A 23,488-nucleotide genomic window follows, 5' to 3' on the forward strand; every position below is an offset into this window, starting at 1 on the left:
TTTGTAGTAGAGATGGGATTTTGCCATGTTGGCCAGGCTGGTCTCAAACTCCTGAACATCAAGCGATCCACCTGCCTTGGCCTCCTAAAGAGCTAGGAATACAGGCATGAGCCACTGTGCCTGACAACATTTTACTTCTTTGGGTGCTGGATGTTCTTTTGTTCCTATACATATTCTCTTGCCCAGGCTGGAGTGCAGTGGTGGGATCTCAGCTCGCTGCAAGCTCCGCCTCCCGGGTTTATGCCATTCTCCTGCCTCAGCCTCCCGAGTAGCTGGGACTACAGGCGCCCGCCACCTCGCCCGGCTAGTTTTTTGTATTTTTAGTAGAGACGGGGTTTCACTGTGTTAGCCAGGATGGTCTCGATCTCCTGACCTCATGATCTGCCCGTCTCGGCCTCCCAAAGTGCTGGGATTACAGGCATGAGCCACTGCACCCGGCCTGTTCCTATACATATTCTTGAGCTTTATTCTAGGATACAGTTAAATTCCTGGAAAATGGTTTGATCCTTTTGGGTCTTGCTTTTGTAATATTTGTTGAGATGGGGGCAGTGTTCAGTCTAGGCACATTATTCTCAATTGCTGAGATAAGAATCTACTCTGTGAATCTTGGGGGTTTCCATTCTTGTCCTGTGTAAGTACCATAAATTGTTATCTCCAGTCCTTTTGGGATATTGTTTTCCTAGCATTGAGTATTTTGCTCACACCCATCTTCAGATCAAGACGAAGCTGAATGCTTGAGGAAAGCCATCTGTAATCTCTGAGGTTCTCTTTTTGTGTTGCTTTCTCCTCTTTAGTAACCTGTTCTTGGTGTCCCTGAACTCTCAGCTCCTTCTCCTCAATTCAAGGAGTCTCCCCAGCTCTGACTGGTTTTCTCCTACGATGTGGCCTGAAAACTCTCAGGACAATAAGCTCAGCAGCAATAGGACTCACTGAGAGTAATGTTTAACATCTCTCAGGGGTCATTCTCCTTTTGCCTGATGTTCAGTGTTACGCAAACCATTATTTTAAATATTTTGTTCGTCATTTAGTTGTTTCAGCAAGAAGTTAAATCCAGTCCCTATCACTCCATCTTGACTGGAAGTGGAAGGCATTGGCACTCAATATTCCCATGGTGATTCTAATACACAGCCAGATTGAGAATCACTGCTATAAAATCCAGCCAAAGTTGGGATTGATAGTACTTCCATGGAGATCCTTACCTAGAGCAAGTACAGAATTGTAACGATGATGCAAATGACAATTGTGCAAATATTTTATTACATTGAAAATATGTAAATTCTTAACATGTAATACCTTGCCCCCTGCTAGATTGCAAGCTCCCTAAGAGCGAGCAGGTGCAAGCCTTTCCCATATCCCCAGCATTGTTAGTTACACAGTAGAGGTTCAGTAAGTCTATGTTGATGGTAAGTGGCAGAAATGAAATATATCTTCTGCTCATCTAGTTGGTCACCTTCCTTTGTATTAAATTGGAAATGACACATCTCAGAACGATTATTATGAATTCCTTTTAAAAGTTTATTTAGTAGAGGAAAACTCATTTTTTTCAGTAGTGCGCATAAATCTTTAAGAATTAAGAGCACTTTTTGATATTCAAATTACCTAAATATTTTCCTTGAAATGTACCTGAGGCTTTGTCCATTTTGTCCTGTCTTCAAAAGATGAGAATAGTTGCATTTTATTGTCCTCAGACTCATAGGAGACTAGGCCTCTAAGGGATCTCAAGAGAACCCTTTGACTTGGCAAGAGTCACTCGAACTTAGTCTGGTGAGTCTATTTTGCTAAGAGAGTGGTAACTAAGTTAAATGTAGCAATTGTAGACCTCCTTGGCAATTCATTTGTCCTGGCTGGTCTTATTCATCAATTTATAAAACAACATTTAGATAAGTTTTTCATCACTTATGTAGGTCATCCATTCATTCAATTGGCATTTATTGATCACCTAACATGTACCAGGCTCTTGTCCTCTACTAATCAGTATCTTGTTCTTTTCAGAGCATTTGTAAATAAATTTGATTTGCCTTTCTAATCCATAAAATAGCTGTAGGTTACCATAACTAAATGTATTATTAGGGTGATTTTAATATAAAATATTAATTACTTGGTGATAAGATCTTTTACATGGGTTTATATATATAACCTTAGGAATTATAATTATTGTTTTTCTATTTTATCAACTGCCTAGGCCTATCAGAATTATGTTAAAAAGAATGGTGAAGAAAAATTACTTCCTGGACTTGACCTAAATCACAAACAACTATTCTTCTTGAACTTTGCACAGGTATTGTGTCTTTCTTGATTGATAGATATGAAAACCATTCTGAGTTGTAATTTCACAGTAAGTTAGATGTCACATGCTGAATTCTCTTGTTTTAATCAATTGTGGCAGAGCATTTGACTTGATTCACTTTCATTGTTTATAATAGACTGTTGGATCATATTAATGATAAATAACTATGTTCCTGGTTGCCTTTCATTGAACATTATTTGAGAGAATGGTTGAGGAATGCAGAATTCCAATTTAATTTTTCTCCCTCCCCTCAACTTGCTCAAACAAATAATCCTTGATTGAACCTGAGTACATGCTTTGCTTTTCCTATTCCTATCTCTAGGTGTGGTGTGGAACCTATAGGCCAGAGTATGCAGTCAACTCCATTAAAACAGATGTGCACAGTCCAGGCAATTTCAGGTGCGTGGGTATGAACAGCAATCAAGGTGCTCTTATATTGGGTCCATTGCTTCCACATTTGGAATTTAGACTTTTCTAACTCTGATTCTTTTACACTGGGAAATTCAGTGCTTTTTGTTTGTTTGTTTGTTTGTTTGTCTGAGAGTCACAGATAGGATCGAGAGAACACATTAGAGCATTCTACATAAGCATCGCCTTGGCTGCTCTCTTTCTTCGAATCTACGATAATTATAATTCCTTAGAATGTATGAGGCCCAGGGCTTGATCTATTCCAACAAAGATGTCGTCTCAGAACAATGGCTCAATTTAAAGCTAGCACAAAGACATTTCTAAGAGGCTGTGAATGGTTTAGGCCCAGGCCAAATGAGCTCCAAATTGCGAAGAAAAATTTCAACATAAAGGAAAACTTCCTACTAATTAATTAGAGGTTTTTCAATATGGAATAACATTATTCCCAAAGCTTCAGGAGAGAGTACATTGAAGCAGAGGTCAGAACAGCCCATCAAGGATGTGAGAGAAAAATGCTCTACAGGGTAGAAAATTGTTTGTATATTTAAGTTTTTATTGTTGTTCTGGTTCCAAAGATCCCTCATCGACTATTTTTCATTCGTAACAACAGAAGTGTGTGTGTGTATGTGTGTGTGTGTTTTAAGGGTAAATGGAATGCCAACATTTTGTCAAGGAAATTATTATTTTCTCCGGAGGTAAGGAGATTTTCTTGGCAAGATCTAGAAGAAGTTAAAGTTCTTCCCAAATTAGAAAATCTAAGAGAACAATGATTGAAGAGAGTCCTTCTAACCAACATTTGAATGTTAAATCGCAGATCCTATGTATTTGTTTAAGAACTGAATTCCTAACGCTACCCCTTTCCCATGTGCTAGAACACTTAGTCACTCATTTGTTGATCAACAACGCCTCTCAGGCAAGAAAGTTTAAAAAAAAAAAAAAACCTAAAAAATTTGTAGGGTAGTTGGAAAATGGAATTTGAGAACAAAAGAGAACTAATGGGCTACATTTCAAAAGCTCTACATAAAATGAATGTAAGCATACTGCCCAGATCATTTACTCTTGGGAAAAAAACACATTCAATTATGGAGAAAAACATATTCAGTTATGAAACAATAAAGTAGCTCATTTAAAAATTAAAGAATTTACTCAGCTTGTTAGTATCATCATTGTCATCATCAACATTATCATCATCATCTAGTATTTGCCTTAACATTTCTTTCAATATTCATTCACTCAATAATTGCTTATGGTATGCCTATTATCTCTGTAATCCAGACTAACTTTAGTTCTGCTAAGATATTCAAATTAACTGCTTTATAGGTAATGAGCAACAAAAGTGACTGGATTAATTCCCACTGTGGTTTATTCAAGAAACTTTTAATTTTTTTAAAGTTGTCTTTTTCTTTACTGAAGTGAACTTAAGCTTTGAAGTAAGAAACACTTGAGTTCCAACCATGGCTTCACTATTTACTAGCGTTAATGTAACCTCTGTGCCTCAGTTTCTTGATATGTAAAATGAGGATTAAATTATCATGAGAGTTGCTAGAGGATTAACGTTAATATAAATGAAGAGCCTATGTTGTGTGTGTGTGTTTGAAAGTTCATACTAGGATTATTTGTAGACAAGAGTTATGAACAGAATAAGAATTCTTATGTATTTTGCAATAGTTCCCTATCAGTCAAGGCCGTTTTGGTGCTCATTTCTTATGTTCTGCACATTTCAGAATGTTAGTAACTGATCAGTGGTTAAGTAAAACATAGATAAGTATATAACTGTTTTCTAGCTCCAATTTTAAACTGAAAACAATATTTTGCTATAAATAAGTTAAATTATGTGTATATTTAAGTTTTTATTGTTGTTCTGGTTCCAAAGATCCCTCATCGACTATTTTTCATTCATAACAATTGTGTGTGTGTGTGTGTGTGTGTGTGTGTGTGTGTTTTAAGGGTAAATGGAATGCCAACCTTTTGTCAAGGAAATTATTATTTTCTCTGGAGGTAAGGAGATTTTCTTGGCAAAAGATTGAGCTTACATTTAGTTTTGGAAACAGACCATTTCCTGGCTGTACAAAGTAAAACATATTTTTTAAAGAACTTTAAAAACTAATAGATACCGAGTTGCTATTTAAGAATTGTGCTTGGTGGTTATATAGAAATATTTCTGAATTAGATATTTGTAACCTTATATTTAAACAGCCATAGTATTAAAACAAAAAGCAAAATACGCTTGATACAAAGCTGCGTCTATAAAACCGTATTTGCTATGTCTAACCTATCGTTGTTGTAGTCTTCCTGACTAAAGCTTTATTTATGTTCTTTAAAATAAACTTTAGAAGTTAAGGTATAAGAATCTAATTCTAAGGATAGCAGCTAGCATTTATAAGCTCATACAAACCACCATACAACCTAATTTGTCAAGGGTTTGCCCTGCATATCTCCATAAACTAAAACAGATGTCCATAAAAATCTAGGTGAATTTCAGTAATATTATTGTAATACCTGGTATATCTACCATCCTCGGAGAATGAGAGGTTGCAAATTAAGTTTTGATAGGTAAAATTTGTCTCTTTTAAGTATTAACATTTTTATCTTAACAACTGGATTAAAATTTCTTTATTAAAAATATATTTCTGCCTTCCTACCTTAAAACAATATCCTGAAAAAAAAACCTCACCTTTTAAAACATTTTGATGGTACAGACTACTTTATGATTATTAGTTATGCTTTTACTGTTTATTAATTTATTCTGTGGAGCTATTTATTCTTATATCAATTGTGATGCTTTTTGATTTATTTTGGCTTTTTATTAAGGTTTTTCTGTGCGTTTGTTTCTTTCCTAGTTTTCTTTCCTATTATTGTATTGCCTGCCTTTAGTTCCCTAATTCCTCCATTTTGATTAGCTCAGAAAACATGTGGTTAAAATTAAATGGTATGTAAGCCAAAAACATTTTTCTTTTAGTAGTCTAGAAATTGAATCTGTAATTTAAATATTGACTTCATTTTGGAAATGCAGTTTATGGTTAGCCATCTATCGTCATTTCAGGGAATGGTTATTATAATATTTATATGTAATCTATAAATATGTTTCTAAAATTATTTAGATGTAATTTTCTATGCGATATGTAAGGGTCTGATAATTTTGTAAAGCAAGTCAAAATAGACAAACTGATTTAAGTGCTTAGATTGCTCAACCTTATCTTCCAGTCAGGAAGAAAGGGCACTTTTTAGAACTGACACCACTAGCAAAGTAAGAAATGTTTTTCAAAGCTTAATTTTTAATATTTTTGAAGGAATATTTTGTCTAGTGTTTTATATAGACATGTTCAACTAATAAGGCTATTTTGTTCCTTCATAACTCTGTAATTTAGCAGGCTAATAAGCCCTCTTTGAAATTCTTCTGTTTCTTCAATTTCCCTTCAATATTAGCATTGGTTCCTGATATTTTATAGATATCAGTATAGATTTTTTTTTCTTTTTTTTTTTTTTAATTTATTTATTATTATTATACTTTAAGTTGTAGGGTACATGTGCATAACATGCAGGTTTGTTACATATGTATACTTGTGCCATGTTGGTGTGCTGCACCCATCAACTCATCATTTACATCAGGTATAACTCCCAATGCAATCCCTCCCCCCTCCCCCCTCCCCATGATAGGCCCCTGTGTGTGATGTTCCCCTTCCTGAGTCCAAGTGATCTTATTGTTCAGTTGCCACCTATGAGTGAGAACATGCGGTGTTTGGTTTTCTGTTCTTGTGATAGTTTGCTAAGAATGATGGTTTCCAGCTGCATCCATGTCCCTACAAAGGATGCAAACTCATCATTTTGATGGCTGCATAGTATTCCATGGTGTATATGTGCCACATTTTCTTAATCCAATCTGTCACTGATGGACATTTGGGTTGATTCCAAGTCTTTGCTATTGTGAATAGTGCTGCAATAAACATACGTGTGCATGTGTCTTTATAGCAGCATAATTTATAATCCTTTGGGTATATACCCAGTAATGGGATGGCTGGGTCATATGGTACATCTAGTTCTAGATCCTTGAGGAATCGCCATACTGTTTTCCATAATGGTTGAACTAGTTTACAATCCCACCAACAGTGTAAAAGTGTTCCTATTTCTCCACATCCTCTCCAGCACCTGTTGTTTCCTGACTTTTTAATGATTGCCATTCTAACTGGTGTGAGATGGTATCTCATTGTGGTTTTGATTTGCATTTCTCTGATGGCCAGTGATGATGAGCATTTTTTCATGTGTCTGTTGGCTGTATGAATGTCTTCTTTTGAGAAATGTCTGTTCATATCCTTTGCCCACTTTTTGATGGGGTTGTTTGTTTTTTTCTTGTAAATTTGTTTGAGTTCTTTGTAGGTTCTGGATATTAGCCCTTTGTCAGATGAGTAGATTGCAAAAATTTTCTCCCATTCTGTAGGTTGCCTGTTCACTCTGATGGTAGTTTCTTTTGCTGTGCAGAAGCTCTTTAATTTAATGAGATCCCATTTGTCAATTTTGGCTTTTGCTGCCGTTGCTTTTGGTGTTTTAGATATGAAGTCTTTGCCCATGCCTATGTCCTGAATGGTACTACCTAGGTTTTCCTCTAGGATTTTCATGGTATTAGGTCTAACATTTAAGTCTCTAATCCATCTTGAATTAATTTTCGTATAAGGAGTAAGGAAAGGATCCAGTTTCAGCTTTCTACTTATGGCTAGCCAATTTTCCCAGCACCATTTATTAAATAGGGAATCCTTTCCCCATTTCTTGTTTCTCTCAGGTTTGTCAAAGATCAGATGGCTGTAGATGTGTGGTATTATTTCTGAGGACTCTGTTTTGTTCCATTGGTCTATATCTCTGTTTTGGTACCAGTACCATGCTGTTTTGGTTACTGTAGCCTTGTAGTATAGTTTGAAGTCAGGTAGCGTGATGCCTCCAGCTTTGTTCTTTTGACTTAGGATTGTCTTGGAGATGCGGGCTCTTTTTTGGTTCCATATGAACTTTAAAGCAGTTTTTTCCAATTCTGTGAAGAAACTCATTGGTAGCTTGATGGGGATGGCATTGAATCTATAAATTACCTTGGGCAGTATGGCCATTTTCACGATATTGATTCTTCCTATCCATGAGCATGGTATGTTCTTCCATTTGTTTGTGTCCTCTTTGATTTCACTGAGCAGTGGTTTGTAGTTCTCCTTGAAGAGGTCCTTTACATCCCTTGTAAGTTGGATTCCCAGGTATTTGATTCTCTTTGAAGCAATTGTGAATGGAAGTTCATTCCTGATTTGGCTCTCTGTTTGTCTGTTACTGGTGTATAAGAATGCTTGTGATTTTTGCACATTAATTTTGTATCCTGAGACTTTGCTGAAGTTGCTTATCAGCTTAAGGAGATTTTGGGCTGAGACAATGGGGTTTTCTAAATATACAATCATGTCATCTGCAAACAGGGACAATTTGACTTCTTCTTTTCCTAACTGAATACCCTTGATTTCTTTCTCTTGCCTGATTGCCCTAGCCAGAACTTCCAACACTATGTTGAATAGGAGTGGTGAGAGAGGGCATCCCTGTCTTGTGCCAGTTTTCAAAGGGAATTTTTCCAGTTTTTGCCCATTCAGTATGATATTGGCTGTGGGTTTGTCATAAATAGCTGTTATTATTTTGAAGTACGTTCCATCAATACCGAATTTATTGAGCGTTTTTAGCATGAAGGGCTGTTGAATTTTGTCAAAAGCCTTTTCTGCATCTATTGAGATAATCATGTGGTTCTTGTCTTTGGTTCTGTTTATATGCTGGATTATGTTTATTGATTTGCGAATGTTGAACCAGCCTTGCATCCCAGGGATGAAGCCCACTTGATCATGGTGGATAAGCTTTTTGATGTGTTGCTGAATCCGGTTTGCCAGTATTTTATTGAGGATTTTTGCATCGATGTTCATCAGGGATATTGGTCTAAAATTCTCTTTTTTTGTTGTGTCTCTGCCAGGCTTTGGTATCAGGATGATGTTGGCCTCATAAAATGAGTTAGGGAGGATTCCCTCTTTTTCTATTGATTGGAATAGTTTCAGAAGGAATGGTACCAACTCCTCCTTGTACCTCTGGTAGAATTCAGCTGTGAATCCATCTGGTCCTGGACTTTTTTTGGTTGGTAGGCTATTAATTATTGCCTCAATTTCAGAGCCTGCTATTGGTCTATTCAGGGATTCAACTTCTTCCTGGTTTAGTCTTGGAAGAGTGTAAGTGTCCAGGAAATTATCCATTTCTTCTAGATTTTCCAGTTTATTTGCGTAGAGGTGTTTATAGTATTCTCTGATGGTAGTTTGTATTTCTGTGGGGTCGGTGGTGATATCCCCTTTATCATTTTTAATTGCGTCGATTTGATTCTTCTCTCTTTTCTTCTTTATTAGTCTTGCTAGTGGTCTGTCAATTTTGTTGATCTTTTCAAAAAACCAACTCCTGGATTCATTGATTTTTTGGAGAGTTTTTTGTGTCTCTATCTCCTTCAGTTCTGCTCTGATCTTAGTTATTTCTAGCCTTCTGCTAGCTTTCGAATGTGTTTGCTCTTGCTTCTCTAGTTCTTTTAATTGCGATGTTAGAGTGTCAATTTTAGATCTTTCCTGCTTTCTCTTGTGGGCATTTAGTGCTATAAATTTCCCTCTACACACTGCTTTAAATGTGTCCCAGAGATTCTGGTATGTTGTATCTTTGTTCTCATTGGTTTCAAAGAACATCTTTATTTCTGCCTTCATTTCATTATGTACCCAGTAGTCATTCAGGAGCAGGTTGTTCAGTTTCCATGTAGTTGAGCGGTTTTGATTGAATTTCTTAGTCCTGAGTTGTAGTTTGATTGCACTGTGGTCTGAGAGACAGTTTGTTATAATTTCTGTTCTTGAACATTTGCTGAGGAGTGCTTTACTTCCAATTATGTGGTCGATTTTGGAGTAAGTATGATGTGGTGCTGAGAAGAATGTATATTCTGTTGATTTGGGGTGGAGAGTTCTATAGATGTCTATTAGGTCTGCTTGCTGCAGAGATGAGTTCAATTCCTGGATATCCTTGTTAACTTTCTGTCTTGTTGATCTGTCTAATGTTGACAGTGGAGTGTTGAAGTCTCCCATTATTATTGTATGGGAGTCTAAGTCTCTTTGTAAGTCTCTAAGGACTTGCTTGATGAATCTGGGTTCTCCTGTATTGGGTGCATATATATTTAGGATAGTTAGCTCTTCCTGTTGAATTGATCCCTTTACCATTATGTAATGGCCTTCTTTGTCTCTTTTGATCTTTGATGGTTTAAAGTCTGTTTTATCAGAGACTAGGATTGCAACCCTCGCTTTTTTTTGTTCTCCATTTGCTTGGTAAATCTTCCTCCATCCCTTTATTTTGAGCCTATGTATGTCTCTGCGTGTGAGATGGGTCTCCTGAATACAGCAGACTGATGGGTCTTGACTCTTTATCCAGTTTGCCAGTCTGTGTCTTTCAATTGGAGCATTTAGTCCATTTACATTTAAGGTTAAGATTGTTATGTGTGAACTTGATCCTGCCATTATGATATTAACTGGTTATTTTGCTCGTTAGTTGATGCAGTTTCTTCCTAGCCTCGATGGTCTTTACATTTTGGCATGTTTTTGCAATGGCTGGTACCGGTTGTTCCTTTCCATGTTTAGTGCTTCCTTCAGGGTCTCTTGTAAGGCAGGCCTAGTGGTCACAAAATCTCTAAGCATTTGCTTATCTGTAAAGGATTTTATTTCTCCTTCACTTATGAAACTTAGTTTGGATGGATATGAAATTCTGGGTTTAAAATTCTTTTCTTTAAGAATGTTGAATATTGGCCCCCACTCTCTTCTGGCTTGGAGAGTTTCTGCCGAGAGATCTGCTGTTAGTCTGATGGGCTTCCCTTTGTGGGTAACCCGACCTTTCTCTCTGGCTGCCCTTAAGATTTTTTCCTTCATTTCAACTTTGGTGGATCTGGCAATTATGTGTCTTGGAGTTGCTCTTCTCGAGGAGTATCTTTGTGGCGTTCTCTGTATTTCCTGGATTTGAATGTTGGCCTGCCCTACTAGGTTGGGGAAGTTCTCCTGGATGATATCCTGAAGAGTGTTTTCCAACTTGGTTCCATTTTCCCCCTCACTTTCAGGCACCCCAATCAGACGTAGATTTGGTCTTTCTACATAATCCCATACTTCTTGCAGGCTTTGTTCATTTCTTTTTCTTCTTTTTTCCTTTGGTTTCTCTTCTCGCTTCATTTCATTCATTTGATCCTCAATCGCAGATACTCTTTCTTCCAGTTGATCGAGTCGGTTACTGAAGCTTGTGCATTTGTCACGTATTTCTCGTGTCATGGTTTTCATCTCTTTCATTTCGTTTATGACCTTCTCTGCATTAATTACTCTAGCCATCAATTCTTCCACTTTTTTTTCAAGATTTTTAGTTTCTTTGCGCTGGGTACGTAATTCCTCCTTTAGCTCTGAGAAATTTGATGGACTGAAGCCTTCTTCTCTCATCTCGTCAAAGTCATTCTCCGTCCAGCTTTGATCCGTTGCTGGTGATGAGCTGCGCTCCTTTGCCGGGGGAGATGCGCTCTTATTTTTTTAATTTCCAGCTTTTCTGCCCTGCTTTTTCCCCATCTTTGTGGTTTTATCTGCCTCTGGTCTTTGATGATGGTGGTGTACTGATGGGGTTTTGGTGTAGGTGTCCTTCCTGTTTGATAGTTTTCCTTCTAACAGTCAGGACCCTCAGCTGTAGGTCTGTTGGAGATTGCTTGAGGTCCACTCCAGACCCTGTTTGCCTGGGTATCAGCAGCAGAGGCTGCAGAAGATAGAATATTTCTGAACAGCGAGTGTACCTGTCTGATTCTTGCTTTGGAAGCTTCCTCTCAGGGGTGTACTCCACCCTGTGAGGTGTAGGGTGTCAGACTGCCCCTAGTGGGGGATGTCTCCCAGTTAGGCTACTCAGGGGTCAGGGACCCACTTGAGCAGGGAGTCTGTCCCTTCTCAGATCTCAACCTCTGTGTTGGGAGATCCACTGCTCTCTTCAAAGCTGTCAGACAGAGTCGTTTGCGTCTGCAGAGGTTTCGGCTGTGTTTGTTATTGCCCTGTCCCCAGAGGTGGAGTCTACAGAGACAGGCAGGTTTCCTTGAGCTGCTGTGAGCTCCACCCAGTTCGAGCTTCCCAGCAGCTTTGTTTACCTACTTAAGCCTCAGCAATGGCGGGCGCCCCTCCCCCAGCCTCGCTGCTGCCTTGCAGGTAGATCACAGACTGCTGTGCTAGCAATGAGGGAGGCTCCGTGGGTGTGGGACCCTCCCGGCCAGGTGTGGGATATGATCTCCTGGTGTGCCTGTTTGCTTAAAGCGTAGTATTGGGGTGGGAGTTACCCGATTTTCCGGGTGTTGTGTGTCTCAGTTCCCCTGGCTAGGAAAAGGGATTCCCTTCCCCCTTGCGCTTCCCAGGTGAGGCAATGCCTTGCCCTGCTTCAGCTCTCTCTGGTCGGGCTGCAGCAGCTGACCAGCACCGATCGTCCGGCACTCCCCAGTGAGATGAACCCAGTACCTCAGTTGAAAATGCAGAAATCACCGGTCTTCTGTGTCGCTCGCGCTGGGAGTTGGAGACTGGAGCTGTTCCTATTCGGCCATCTTGCTCCGCCCCCATCAGTATAGATTTTAGTGAGTTTTGTAGAATTTATATTAGCCCCTCCAATCTTTAGCTGATAACTAGAAATCTATTCCAGCATTAATTTCTTTATGAATGTATAGCAGAACATACACTCATCAATGTGACTTTGCTTTGAAAGAACCATAAAAATTAGTTAATGATGAAGGTTAGATAGCTTATTCCTGAATGAAACCAGTTAACTTTGTAGCTAAGTCATTCATTTACAAGAATTAACAAAAAGTTGTCCGAGGACCCATTAATTGCACACAGTAATTCAGAAGTCCAGTTGTAGTACGCAACAATAGTCAGATAGTATATAAAGTCCATTCTTGGTCACAATGCCAAATCTCTTAGATGTTTTTAATACAAGTAACTGTTTGCCAAGGGAGAAAACATCAGCAGTACAATAAGTTATTTTATATAATAAAGTAAAAATTTCAAGTAAATCACCTTAAGAAATCATCAATAAAAGCTTTATTATCTTCTGTTAGTAGAAACACAAGTACACAGTTTTATACAGCATGAAATTCATGTACATATCTTCTAATAACAGAAGATAATTCATGTAATACGATCTCACTCTTAGGAAAAAGATGTATTTTATTAATAATGTATTCACTTTTCAAAATAGATTATCTAGGCCTGGTACAGTCGCTCATGCCTGTTAATTCCAGCACTTTGGGAGGTTAATGAGGGAGGATCACTTGAGCTCAGGAGTTCAAGACCAACCTGGGTGACATAGTGGGACCTCATCTCTATTAAAAACAAAAAAATTGCCCAGGCCTGGTGGTACATGCCTGTAGTCCCAGCTACTTGGGAGGCTGAGGCAGGAGGATCACTGGAACTCAGGAGGTCAAGGCTGCAGTGAGTCATGATCGCACCACTGCACGCCAGCCTGAGTGACAGAGGGAGACCCTATCTCAGAAAAAAATAGATGATCTATTCAAAGATTTGATGTCATCAACACCAAACATTAACTAAGAAAGTAAGTGAAGCCCTCGTGTGTTGTTGACCTATTCAGGATCAAATTAAGTAGAGTCTTTGGATGGAGAGAGGATGGGCAGAGCGGGCGTGGAGAGCTGAGTGCACAGCAGGATGAGTGTTTCTGCAGTGCCCACTCTCCACAGTGTTATCTGAAGACTTTTCTTTGAGGTGTTTTTTTGTTTGTTGTTTTAACTTAATTTTGAGATTTATAAATATAAATCCTAAAAATACTTTTTAAGAAAAATATAAAATTAAATAGTGGGTTTGGACATTTTTACTGAAGTACTTGTTCCCATATGATTAAATCTAAGACAGAATCCTTTGGAAAAAAATTAATTAAAAAAAAAAACAAAAACTTGCAGCTCTTCCAGTCAATGACTCGTGGCTTACCTGGTCAACCAGGGAGCTTGCTCCCCAGTGTGAGGAATGCCCAGGATGTCAGGATGACTGTCTTTAGCCAGTATCTAGGCATCCTGAATTGGGAAGAAGGTTGCATGAATAAATCAAAGCTCCTCTCTAACATAAAGGATCATTGAGTCCCACAACCTGAAAGACTAAAGACCAACGCAAATTCCTAATTTCTAAGCTCTTTTGATTCCTACACAGTCACTTTTGACTACATTATAGAAGTGAATTTTTTTTTGGCTTATGAACAATGGAAATTTATTTCTCACGGTTCTGGAGACTGGAAGTCTAAGATCAGGGTGCCAGCATGATCGGGTTCTGGTGAGGGCCATCTTCTGGTTTGCAAACTGCAGACTTCTCCTTGTACTCTCACATGGTCCAAAGAGTGAATGTGTTTTTCAATATTTCAGATGTAAGAAATGGACATTTTTTTTTAAATCAAGTTAAGCCAAACTCTGAGCTCTTAGACCAAGCTAGGAGATGAGCCATTTACTTTCAGTGACTTTTCAACGTGCTCTTTCAGGGTTATTCTGGAATCTGAAATCATCACACAGACATAGAAATTAGAGAATAGCTTCCATCTTCAGTCCACCATGGTCACTGCTGACATCCATGCAGTCCAAATCCTCCCAGTCAGTGTTTCCATTTCCTTCCAATGCTCATGAGCTCCAGAGCCTTCACTCTTCAGGTCCAGGTTCTCCAACAACCATGCGCCATTGCTATCAGAGGGACTCTCAGAGCCATGCTCAGAGCGGGAAGCATCTCCTTGTCATTCACACAACCTGCCTTTACTGGAACTCACCCCATTCTAGGGAAGGCCAATCATCTCCCTGTCAAATGGACTAACATATAAATTCCCCAGCTCCTGGCTCCACTTCACAACCCCAGGAGATTATTTTCATTTTTAAGACTCCTCTAGGGGTCCTAAAAAACAAACAACTAAAAAAGGTTACATCCTCCATGAAAGATAGGGGAGTTGTGGTGGAGAGGAATAGAGAAGTTAGTTGATGCATTGATGCGTGACATATTAGAAAGTCAGACTTATGAAAAATCCACATGGATCTCTATTTTCTGGAATGAGGAAACAGAAAGAAAATGCTTTCTTTCTCTTCCTGTTGGTCCATAATATCAAACAAACGACAGAAACACTAAGTAGTGTTTTTCTTCCTGATGCCCTATTGCTTCTCTACAGGTAATCACTGTGACAAACCAGGTCAAGGTTCATTCATTCAATATGTACTGAGTCCTGTGCTGGACTTTGGGGGCACAGCAGGGAGCAAGACGTACACAGTACAGCATCTTCCCTCAGTATCTGTGGGGGATTGGTTCCCCTCCCTGCAGATACCAAAATTTGTGGATGCTCAACTTCTTGATATAAATGGTGTGGTATTTATATATAATTTATACACCTTCTCCCTCCTGTACTTTGTCACCTCTAGATTACTTATAATACCTAATACAATGTAAATGCTGTGTAAATATTTGTTATACTGTGTTCTTTAGGGATTAATGATAAGGAAAATAAGTCCATATGTGTTCAGTACAGACACAATATTTCCCCCACATATGTTCAGCCACATTTGGTTGAATCCACAGATGTGGAACTCAAGGATACAAAGGCTGTATTTTGCCCTCATAGAAATTAGTCTAGTGGGTGTGTCAGGAAGTAAAAAAGGAGAACAAATCATTGTAAATGTGGTAAGTGCTTTGATAGGGATAGTCCCTGCGAGAGGAGTTAGTTTAGATGGCATTCAAAGAAGGGGTCCAAGGAGGGTATATTTAAGCAAAGGCATGAAGGCTGAGGAGTTAGCCAGGTACTGACTGCTGAGCAACTTTCCAGGGAGTGGGACCTGCAGGTAGCAGGAGGCCCTGAAGAAGGACAGGGTTTGGCTGGTCTGAGGAATTGAAGGTAGGTCAGCATAGTTTGAGCCTAAGGAGGAACAGGAAGAGAAATGTACCACGAGGAGGCTAGAGAGGAGACTGGAGCCATCAGGAGGACATTGGAGGCCATGAACAGGAGTGTAAATTTCCATCAAGTCCATAAAAGGCTTTAAGTAAGAGATTATGGAATCTGATTTAAATTTTAAAGATCATTCTGACTGTGGTGTGGAGAATGGTTGGAGGAGAGAGAAGTGCTAAGATGTACACACGGTAGTGCACCTGCCACATAGGGAGAGCTCCGTAAATCAAAATGGACTCACCTGTCACTTGTGCCTAGTCCTTGCACCACTCCAGTCCACTTGTCTCTGGGCACCTCCTCCCAACCCAAGCAAGCATGGTGGGCTGGCCTCAGCAGGAAGAGAAGGGAAGGAGGTGGTTCAGGGTTCAGGGTGGGTGTGAAAACATCACCTCTACATCAATGTACTGACCCATCTCTCCCCTCAAATGCTGCTAGGTGCAGATAGTGAACTGGACTGTGTTGTTTTTGCCCACTGGGGTCAGAGATAAGAGGAAAGTGGCATTTTGCCAGCCCTTTCCAGTTATTCAGGCTGAATCCAGTTTCTGATATTTAAGGAGCCCTTTTGGAAAAAGGAAAATAATCCTCTATCAAATCAACAAAAAATATCTATTTAAAGTCTATTATGCTTAAGTCATTATGTGAGCCCTTTCAAGACATTTACCGTGAGAGGTCATGATTATATTCTTTGACCAAACTCTTATTATAATACAACTCCAAATAACTGCATTTTCAAATGTGAATTATTCATTTGTTTTACAAACACACATAATGCTTATAAATTACTAACTCTCCATGACAATCTTAAGATGCATGTTCTATTGTGCAGACACCAAGGCACAAAGAAGCTTCATAAGCAGGATTCAAGCCATGTAGTCTGTCTCCCAAATCTGTGCTTTTAACTCCTGTACTTTGTTACCTCTCCATTTAAAAATTCTGTTAATGAGAAGGCACTGACTCGTTGTACCAGGTTATTTTAAGTTTAACTTCAAACTCCAAATTCATTCACTTGACCTGCAGAGGGAAATGCTGCAGGGCTCCAGTGTGGTTTGGACATGAGTATCAAATGCTGATGGTGACTTTTTTTGTTTGTTTCAAAGGATTATTGGGACTTTGCAGAACTCTGCAGAGTTTTCAGAAGCCTTTCACTGCCGCAAGAATTCCTACATGAATCCAGAAAAGAAATGCCGGGTTTGGTGATCTTCAAAAGAAGCAGTGCAGCCCTCGGCTAGACTTGCCAACACCACAGAAATGGGGAACTCTCTAACTGAGAGAAAATGGGCCCTAGGGGTCACTGTACTGACTCGGGGGTGATTAACAGAGAGGGGAGCATCACAATACAAATAACATTAGGTTGTTCTAGAAAGGGTGTGGAGGGAGGAAGAGGGTCTGAGGTCTGTCAAGTCAATCACTTCTCACTGTGTAAATAATGCTTAATTTCTAAAGATAATATTACTGTTTATTTCTGTTTCTCATATGGTCTACCAATTTGCTGATGTCCCTAGAAAACAATGCAGAACCTTTGAGGTAGACCAGGATTTCGAATCCAAAGGGAAAAGAAGATGTGGAAGAATACAGTTAGGCACCAGAAGAACAGTAGGTGACACTATAGTTTCAAGCACATTGCCTAACTACTAGTTTTTACTTTTATTTGCAACATTTACAGTCCTTCAAAACCCTTCCAAAGAATTCTTATACACATTGGGGCCTTGGAACTTATACAGTTTTAAACTCATTTTTGCCATACGTCAGTTATTCATTCTGTGATCATTTATTTGAAGCACTCTTAGAGCAAAAAATGAATGTCTAAAATTGTTTTTTGTTGTACCTGCTTTGACTGATACTGAGATTCTTAAGGCTTCCTGCAATTTTCTAAGCAATTTCTTGCTCTCTCTATCTCTCAAAACTTGGTATTTTTAAGAGATTTATATAAATGTAAAAATAATAATTTTTATATTTAATTATTAACTACATTTATGAGTAACTATTATTACAGGTAATCAATGAATATTGAAGTTTCAGCTTAAAATAAATAGTTGTGAACCAGGATCTGTAAAGTGATATGCAGATGAAAATTTGAGACTATTTAAACTTATAAATCATATTGATGAAAAGCTTGAAGCACAAACTTTAGGGTAAAAATTGCCATTGGACAGTTGTCTAGAGATATATATACTTGTGGTTTTCAAATTGGACTTTCAAAACTAAATCTGTCCCTTAGAGTATGTCTGATAAAAGGGCAAATCTGCATCTATGTAGCTCTGTGTCTCCTGTCTTTTCAGGTTTGTCATCAGATGGAAATATTTTGATAATAAATTGAAATTGTGAACTCATTACTCCCTAAGACTTTGTGACAGCTGTCTAACTTTAGAAGTGCATTTCTGAATAGAAATGGACCTTCTAGAATTCTAAGTCACGAAGAGTTCTGGAAAAGAACTGTTTAGTGTTTGATAGGAATTCATCTTTTCAGGCTTCTATTCCTCTCTTTTGCTGTTCTATTGACTATTTTAGTTTATTACCAGATTAAGATTTTACAAAAGAGGTGCACTTCCAAAATTCTTACTTTTCCTAACAAAAGATGAAAGCAGGGCTTTTCTATCTAAATAATGAGTATTAGTTCCCTGCCTCTTGAAAAATGCCCATTTGCCTTTAAAAAAAAGTTACAGAAATACTATAACATAGGTATGTAAATTGCATAAAGCATAAGTATACAGTTCAATAAACTTAACTTTAACTGAACAATGACCCTGTAGCCAGCACCTGTAAGAAACAGAGCAGTACTAGCACTCTAGAAGCACCTCCTTGTCACTTTATTTCTCCCAGAATGATAACTATCCTGACTTCTAATATTCACTAGCTTTGCCTGGTTTTGTCTTTTATACAGATAGAATCAATCAGTATGTATTCTTTTGTGCCTGGCTTCTTTCTCTCAGCCTTAACATTTGTGAGATTCCTCTGTATTGTTGTGCTGATTGTGGATCTCATTCTCATTGCAGAATAATGTTCTATTGTGGTACTTATTACAATTTGTTTGTCCTATTGTTGATGGGCACTTCAGAACTTTCCAGTTTGGCGCTATTACAAATAGTGCAACTATGAATGTACTGCTTGTTACCATCTTACTTGAGCCTTCAATGGACTTATTTCTTCAAGTCCTTCCAAATAGTATTATAAGCATTGAAATTATAGTTTCAGGCCAACTGTGGATACCCTTACCCTTTCCTCCTTTATCACAACCACCATTATAATGGGCAATTTCAAGTATACTTATATCTATATTTCCTTAAAGTAAATTTAAAACTTACCTAAGTGATATTTGTAGTTGAAGTAATAGGAGCTTCCAGCTCTAATAAAACAGCTATCTCTTAACTTATTTTATTTCCATCATGTCAGAGCAGGTGAAGAGCCAGAAGTGAAGAGTGACTAGTACAAATCATAAAAAGCCACTAGACTCTTCACTGTTAGCTTTTTAAAACATCAGGCTCGCATCCCTATGGAGGAACAACTCTCCGGTGCCTGGATCTCCTCTGTCTATAAATATAAGATTTTCTGGGCCTAAAGGATAGATCAAACTCAAAATAGCAATACCTCCCTATCCCTAACACATCCAGACATCGTGAATTTTACATGGTACTCTTGTTGAATTCTATAGGGCCTTCTGATGTCTCTAAAACACTACCTATTCTTTAGAGTTGTCACATCAGATGAGACATATCTCTAATCCCATCCATAAATCCAGTTCTACTGTGGCTGAGTTCTGGTCAAAGAAAGAAGGTTTAGAAGTTGAGACACAAAGGATTGGGAGCTGATGAAACTCACAAATGACAGTAGGAAGAAGCTCTCGACAATACCTGTTGGGAAGGAGTCTGCCTCCATGCCAGTGTTCTAGTGGGTTGTAGGTGCAAAGTGGAAAGGATGCTGTCCAAAGAAAAGAGTCCTTGTTCCAGCCCTATTCTGCCACTCCTGACAGGGTGACCTTGGGTATTTGCTGTATTCTTTTGGGCCTCTGCTTCTCTCACCTAAAAAACAAGAGAATTAGATTATATCAGTGGTTCTCAGCAAGAGAAGGAGTATGTGTCCAATGCTGCTTTCCCATGAATCTGTCTCCCAGTTATGAATCAGTGGGCAGGATAATCTGAAAACTCCCATTTAAGTGTCTGAGTCGAGTTAGACAAAATTTTAGTCCAAATAACAAGTACCAAAGTTTTATCAAGTTTGGGTCTGTGCTGCTGTTACTATTAACCATTTAAGTGGGGCAAAACCTTGCTAATTTTCTCAAGCATTTATCATTCCTGTTGCCACAGATGGAGTACTCAAACTAAAAGATATTTGTTACTTTGGAAAGAAGAAAGACTCTATTCTCAAAGTTTGCTAATCAGAAATTTTTATCAGTTTCAAGTCTCAAAAATACAAAATAAAAACAAACATTTTAATACTATTGCTTTTATGCCTAGTCAACTCTGTTCCAAACTGCCAACTCCTATGTAAATCTCTACCCCATTTATGTCTTGAAAAAATATTAAGATTAAATGGAGCTTTTATCTCTGTAATCTTGTACTTCCCGCTAGCTTCAAATTGAATTTTTAGAAAATGAATGATACAAACTTTGTATCCAATATGTCCTTGTTTTCCCCACCCTTTTTCAGAGATCACCATGATTTTCTGATTGGATTTTTTTTTCAAAAGTTAAGTGAAATGGCCATCAAATGTTATAGGGAGTCACTAGCATAATCAGATGACTTAGGCAAAAGCCAAAAGTAAGTGTCTTTGTCCACAGTCTCTAGGCTGAAGAAGTTGATCATTTGGTTGGTCAGGTGGAGAGAGGAGTCACATCTGACTGGTGTCAAAGTGGCACATGTTTATCTCATTCTAATCTTTTATCTAACAATGTTTTCTTAACTTCTGCTTCTTTGTATTTTGCATTTCCTCTAAAACAGTGAGAAACACTACTTTCATTTTCAACCTCACAGACAAAATGTTGTGTTTCTGTTTTGCTTGACAAAACAGATCTTCTCAGTTGTACAAAGGAAGTCTGGCAGGAAAATAATCATTGGCTCTTGCCAGAAATAATGATGAGTTTCCAACTTGGGAAGTATAGAAAGACTGGAAAGCCTAATGTTTATGATAAATTTTTATACTCTAGATTTTCCTTCTACTCAGAAACTAACAATTTTGCAGGTATTAGGCATACTAGCATCCCATTTCACTCTTATAAATACACTTGATAATATCTGCAACCTGACATTTATGCTATATCCAGGAAGACAAATGGAGTCAAGTATCTATATTATCGTTTTACCTTGGTGTAAATCCTTCTTACGTGCTATGAATGCTCTATGTCCTTTGACATACTGCATCAGAGATGTAATGCTAAGACGTATCGCAGCTTTATAATACCAAAGAAATAGGGATTCAAACTAGGGCTAACTAGGGCTGGGTGCAATGCCTCACACCTGTAATCCTAGCACTTTGGGAGTCTGAAGCAGGAAGATTGCTTGAGCCAAGGAGTTCGAGACTAGCATGGGTAACACAAGGAGACCCTATCTCTACAAAAAGTAAAATACAAAATTAGCCAGGCATAGTGGCACATGCCTGTGGCCCCAAATCAAGAGGCTGAGGTGGAAGGATCACTTAAGCCCAGAAGGTCAAAGCTGTAATGAGCCGTGATTATGCCACTGCACTCCAGCCTAGGCAACAGAGCAATACTGTCTCAAAAAAGAGCCAGAAAACCTAACCAGCAGAAAATATTTAGATGTAGTAAGTGAAAATACAAAAAGGGCACAATGTTGAGTATGCATTATCATATCAACTATGTTAAAATATTATTCCATAGAAAAAGAGTTGGAAGAATATATGCCAAAAATTAACCGGGGCTATCTCTGGGTGGTAGTATTATAAGTGGTTCTTATTTTCCTTTTTTGGTTTTCTACATTTTAAGTTTTTCTGTAATAGGAAAATGTTACTCCTAAAAAGTCATTTTAAAAATGTTATTTGGAAGGAAAAAGAAAAGGAATATGAAAGGGAGGGGAGTGAGGGGGAAATTGACCCAAAAAGAAAAATAAAATTTCCCTGAATAAAAGGGTTGTTCATTTTTTTTTTTTTTTTTTTTTTGAGACGAAGTCTCCCTCTGCCGCCCAGGCTGGAGTGCAGTGGCCGGATCTCAGCTCACTGCAAGCTCCGCCTCCCGGGTTTACGCCATTCTCCTGCCTCAGCCTCCCGAGTAGCTGGGACTACAGGCGCCCGCCACCTCGCCCAGCTAGTTTTTTGTATTTTTAGTAGAGACGGGGTTTCACCATGTTAGCCAGGATGGTCTCGATCTCCTGACCTTGTGATCCGCCCGTCTCGGCCTCCCAAAGTGCTGGGATTACAGGCTTGAGCCACCGCGCCCGGCGGTTGTTCATTCTTTAAGGACCTATTCAGTTTGATGTCTCAGGCAACTTAGAACCAAGGAACCTGGTGAAGTAGATTTTGTTCAAGAGCTTGCTGCTCCCAGGACAGGCCAGATCTGTTTATAAAGTAACTTTGACACACACTGTATAACACAGAATGGAGGAAGTTGCTGGACCTTCCTCTGAGACTTAAAGTGCCTCTGTGAGAACAAAGCATGTAATCTAGAGGAGGTTTTGGGCTTTTTCTAAAAATGCTAAAAGGTTGACTGATCCACCACCTTCTCCCACCTGGTCCTTCACACCTCCCCAACCCGCCCAAAACTCCAGCATTTGCCAAACCCTGACCCAGATGAGGATACAGTGTATGGCTGTGAAACACAAACCAGTAGATTATGCAGTAATTAGATCTAAATGCTTCACCTGGTAGGCACCACGATTCACCTGGTGGTCAGCTGCTAAAATTTAGACGTTGAATAGGGAGGAAACAATGGGATACAGCTAATCCCAGGTGACTCACTGCTTAAATACGCTTAAATTTGATAAGACTTTAGTTGCAAACGTGAAAGTCAAAATCACGCTAAATAAGCCAAAACTCGAGTTTTTTTGACCTGCCTTACCAAATACGGGATGAGCGTGAGTAACTGGGCCTTCTTTCCCTGTCTATTGTTGCAGACTTGCTTTCTCTAAAGTCAAGTCATGATGGTCAGTCACACTCAGGCTCGGAGATTCTCCATTTCCTCTCCAAGAGAAGGACAGATTTCTTATCACAGTACGCATTTGACAAATCCTAGAGAAAAACCGATCGGCTTATTTTGGAAACATGGCCACCCCTGTGGACAATGCATGACGAATTGGGGAGGTTGTAGAAATTATAATCTTTCATCTCCTTTGGAGCCAAAGGAGGACAATTTCTCAAAAGAAGAAAAGCACCATTCCAAGAAGAAGAAGAGGAAGAAGAAGCAGCAGAAAAGAAGAAGAAAAAGACATTAAAAACACCAGTAATTACCAGATAATTCTCAAAAGCTTCACAAAACATTTTGGGTTGGATTATATTGTGCATATTACTCTTAGAATAAATGTTATCTTTTCATTTTGTTTAATCAAAAAGAAGACATTATACCATTTAGTTAGATTTAATATTTAAGAAAATGAAGTTATTAATAAAGAAGAGTGGGAAGGAAGAGCAATGATACTATTTATTGTGAGCTGGGCACATAATTTAGATTGTTTGCATAAAGTGTTCATTTAATATAGCTAACCTGTGAGGTTAATGTTAGTACTCCTATTTCTTTCCTTTTTTTTTTTTTTTTTTGAGACGGAATTTTGCTCTTTGCCCCAGGCTGGAGTGCAATAGCAGGATCTCGGCTCACCGCAACCTCCGCCTTCTGGTTTCAAGCGATTCTCCTGCCTCAGCCTCCTGAGT

General features: G+C 38.6%; 1 protein-coding gene across 8 annotated transcripts in view; it reads left to right on the top strand.

The window, feature by feature from the left end:
• The window catches only part of LOC105499001 (membrane metalloendopeptidase), a 100,838-nt gene extending 77,565 nt beyond the window's left edge, over positions 1-23,273 (top strand). For 7 of the 8 annotated variants that reach the window (XM_011771385.3, XM_011771388.3, XM_011771389.3 and 4 more), the window contains 3 exons: positions 2,183-2,278; positions 2,610-2,686; positions 16,777-18,020. In XM_011771385.3, the coding sequence (XP_011769687.1) occupies positions 2,183-2,278; positions 2,610-2,686; positions 16,777-16,876 (273 nt within the window). In that variant the 3' untranslated portion in view covers positions 16,877-18,020. Of the gene's footprint in view, positions 1-2,182; positions 2,279-2,609; positions 2,687-16,776; positions 18,021-22,737 lie in introns of those variants that run through there. The other variant, XR_011619821.1, reaches the window with a different exon arrangement.
• Positions 23,274-23,488: the final 215 nt, after the last annotated feature.

The sequence above is a fragment of the Macaca nemestrina genome, chromosome 2 (assembly GCF_043159975.1).
Source record: "Macaca nemestrina isolate mMacNem1 chromosome 2, mMacNem.hap1, whole genome shotgun sequence".
In the NCBI taxonomy this organism is placed as follows: Eukaryota; Metazoa; Chordata; class Mammalia; order Primates; family Cercopithecidae; genus Macaca; species Macaca nemestrina.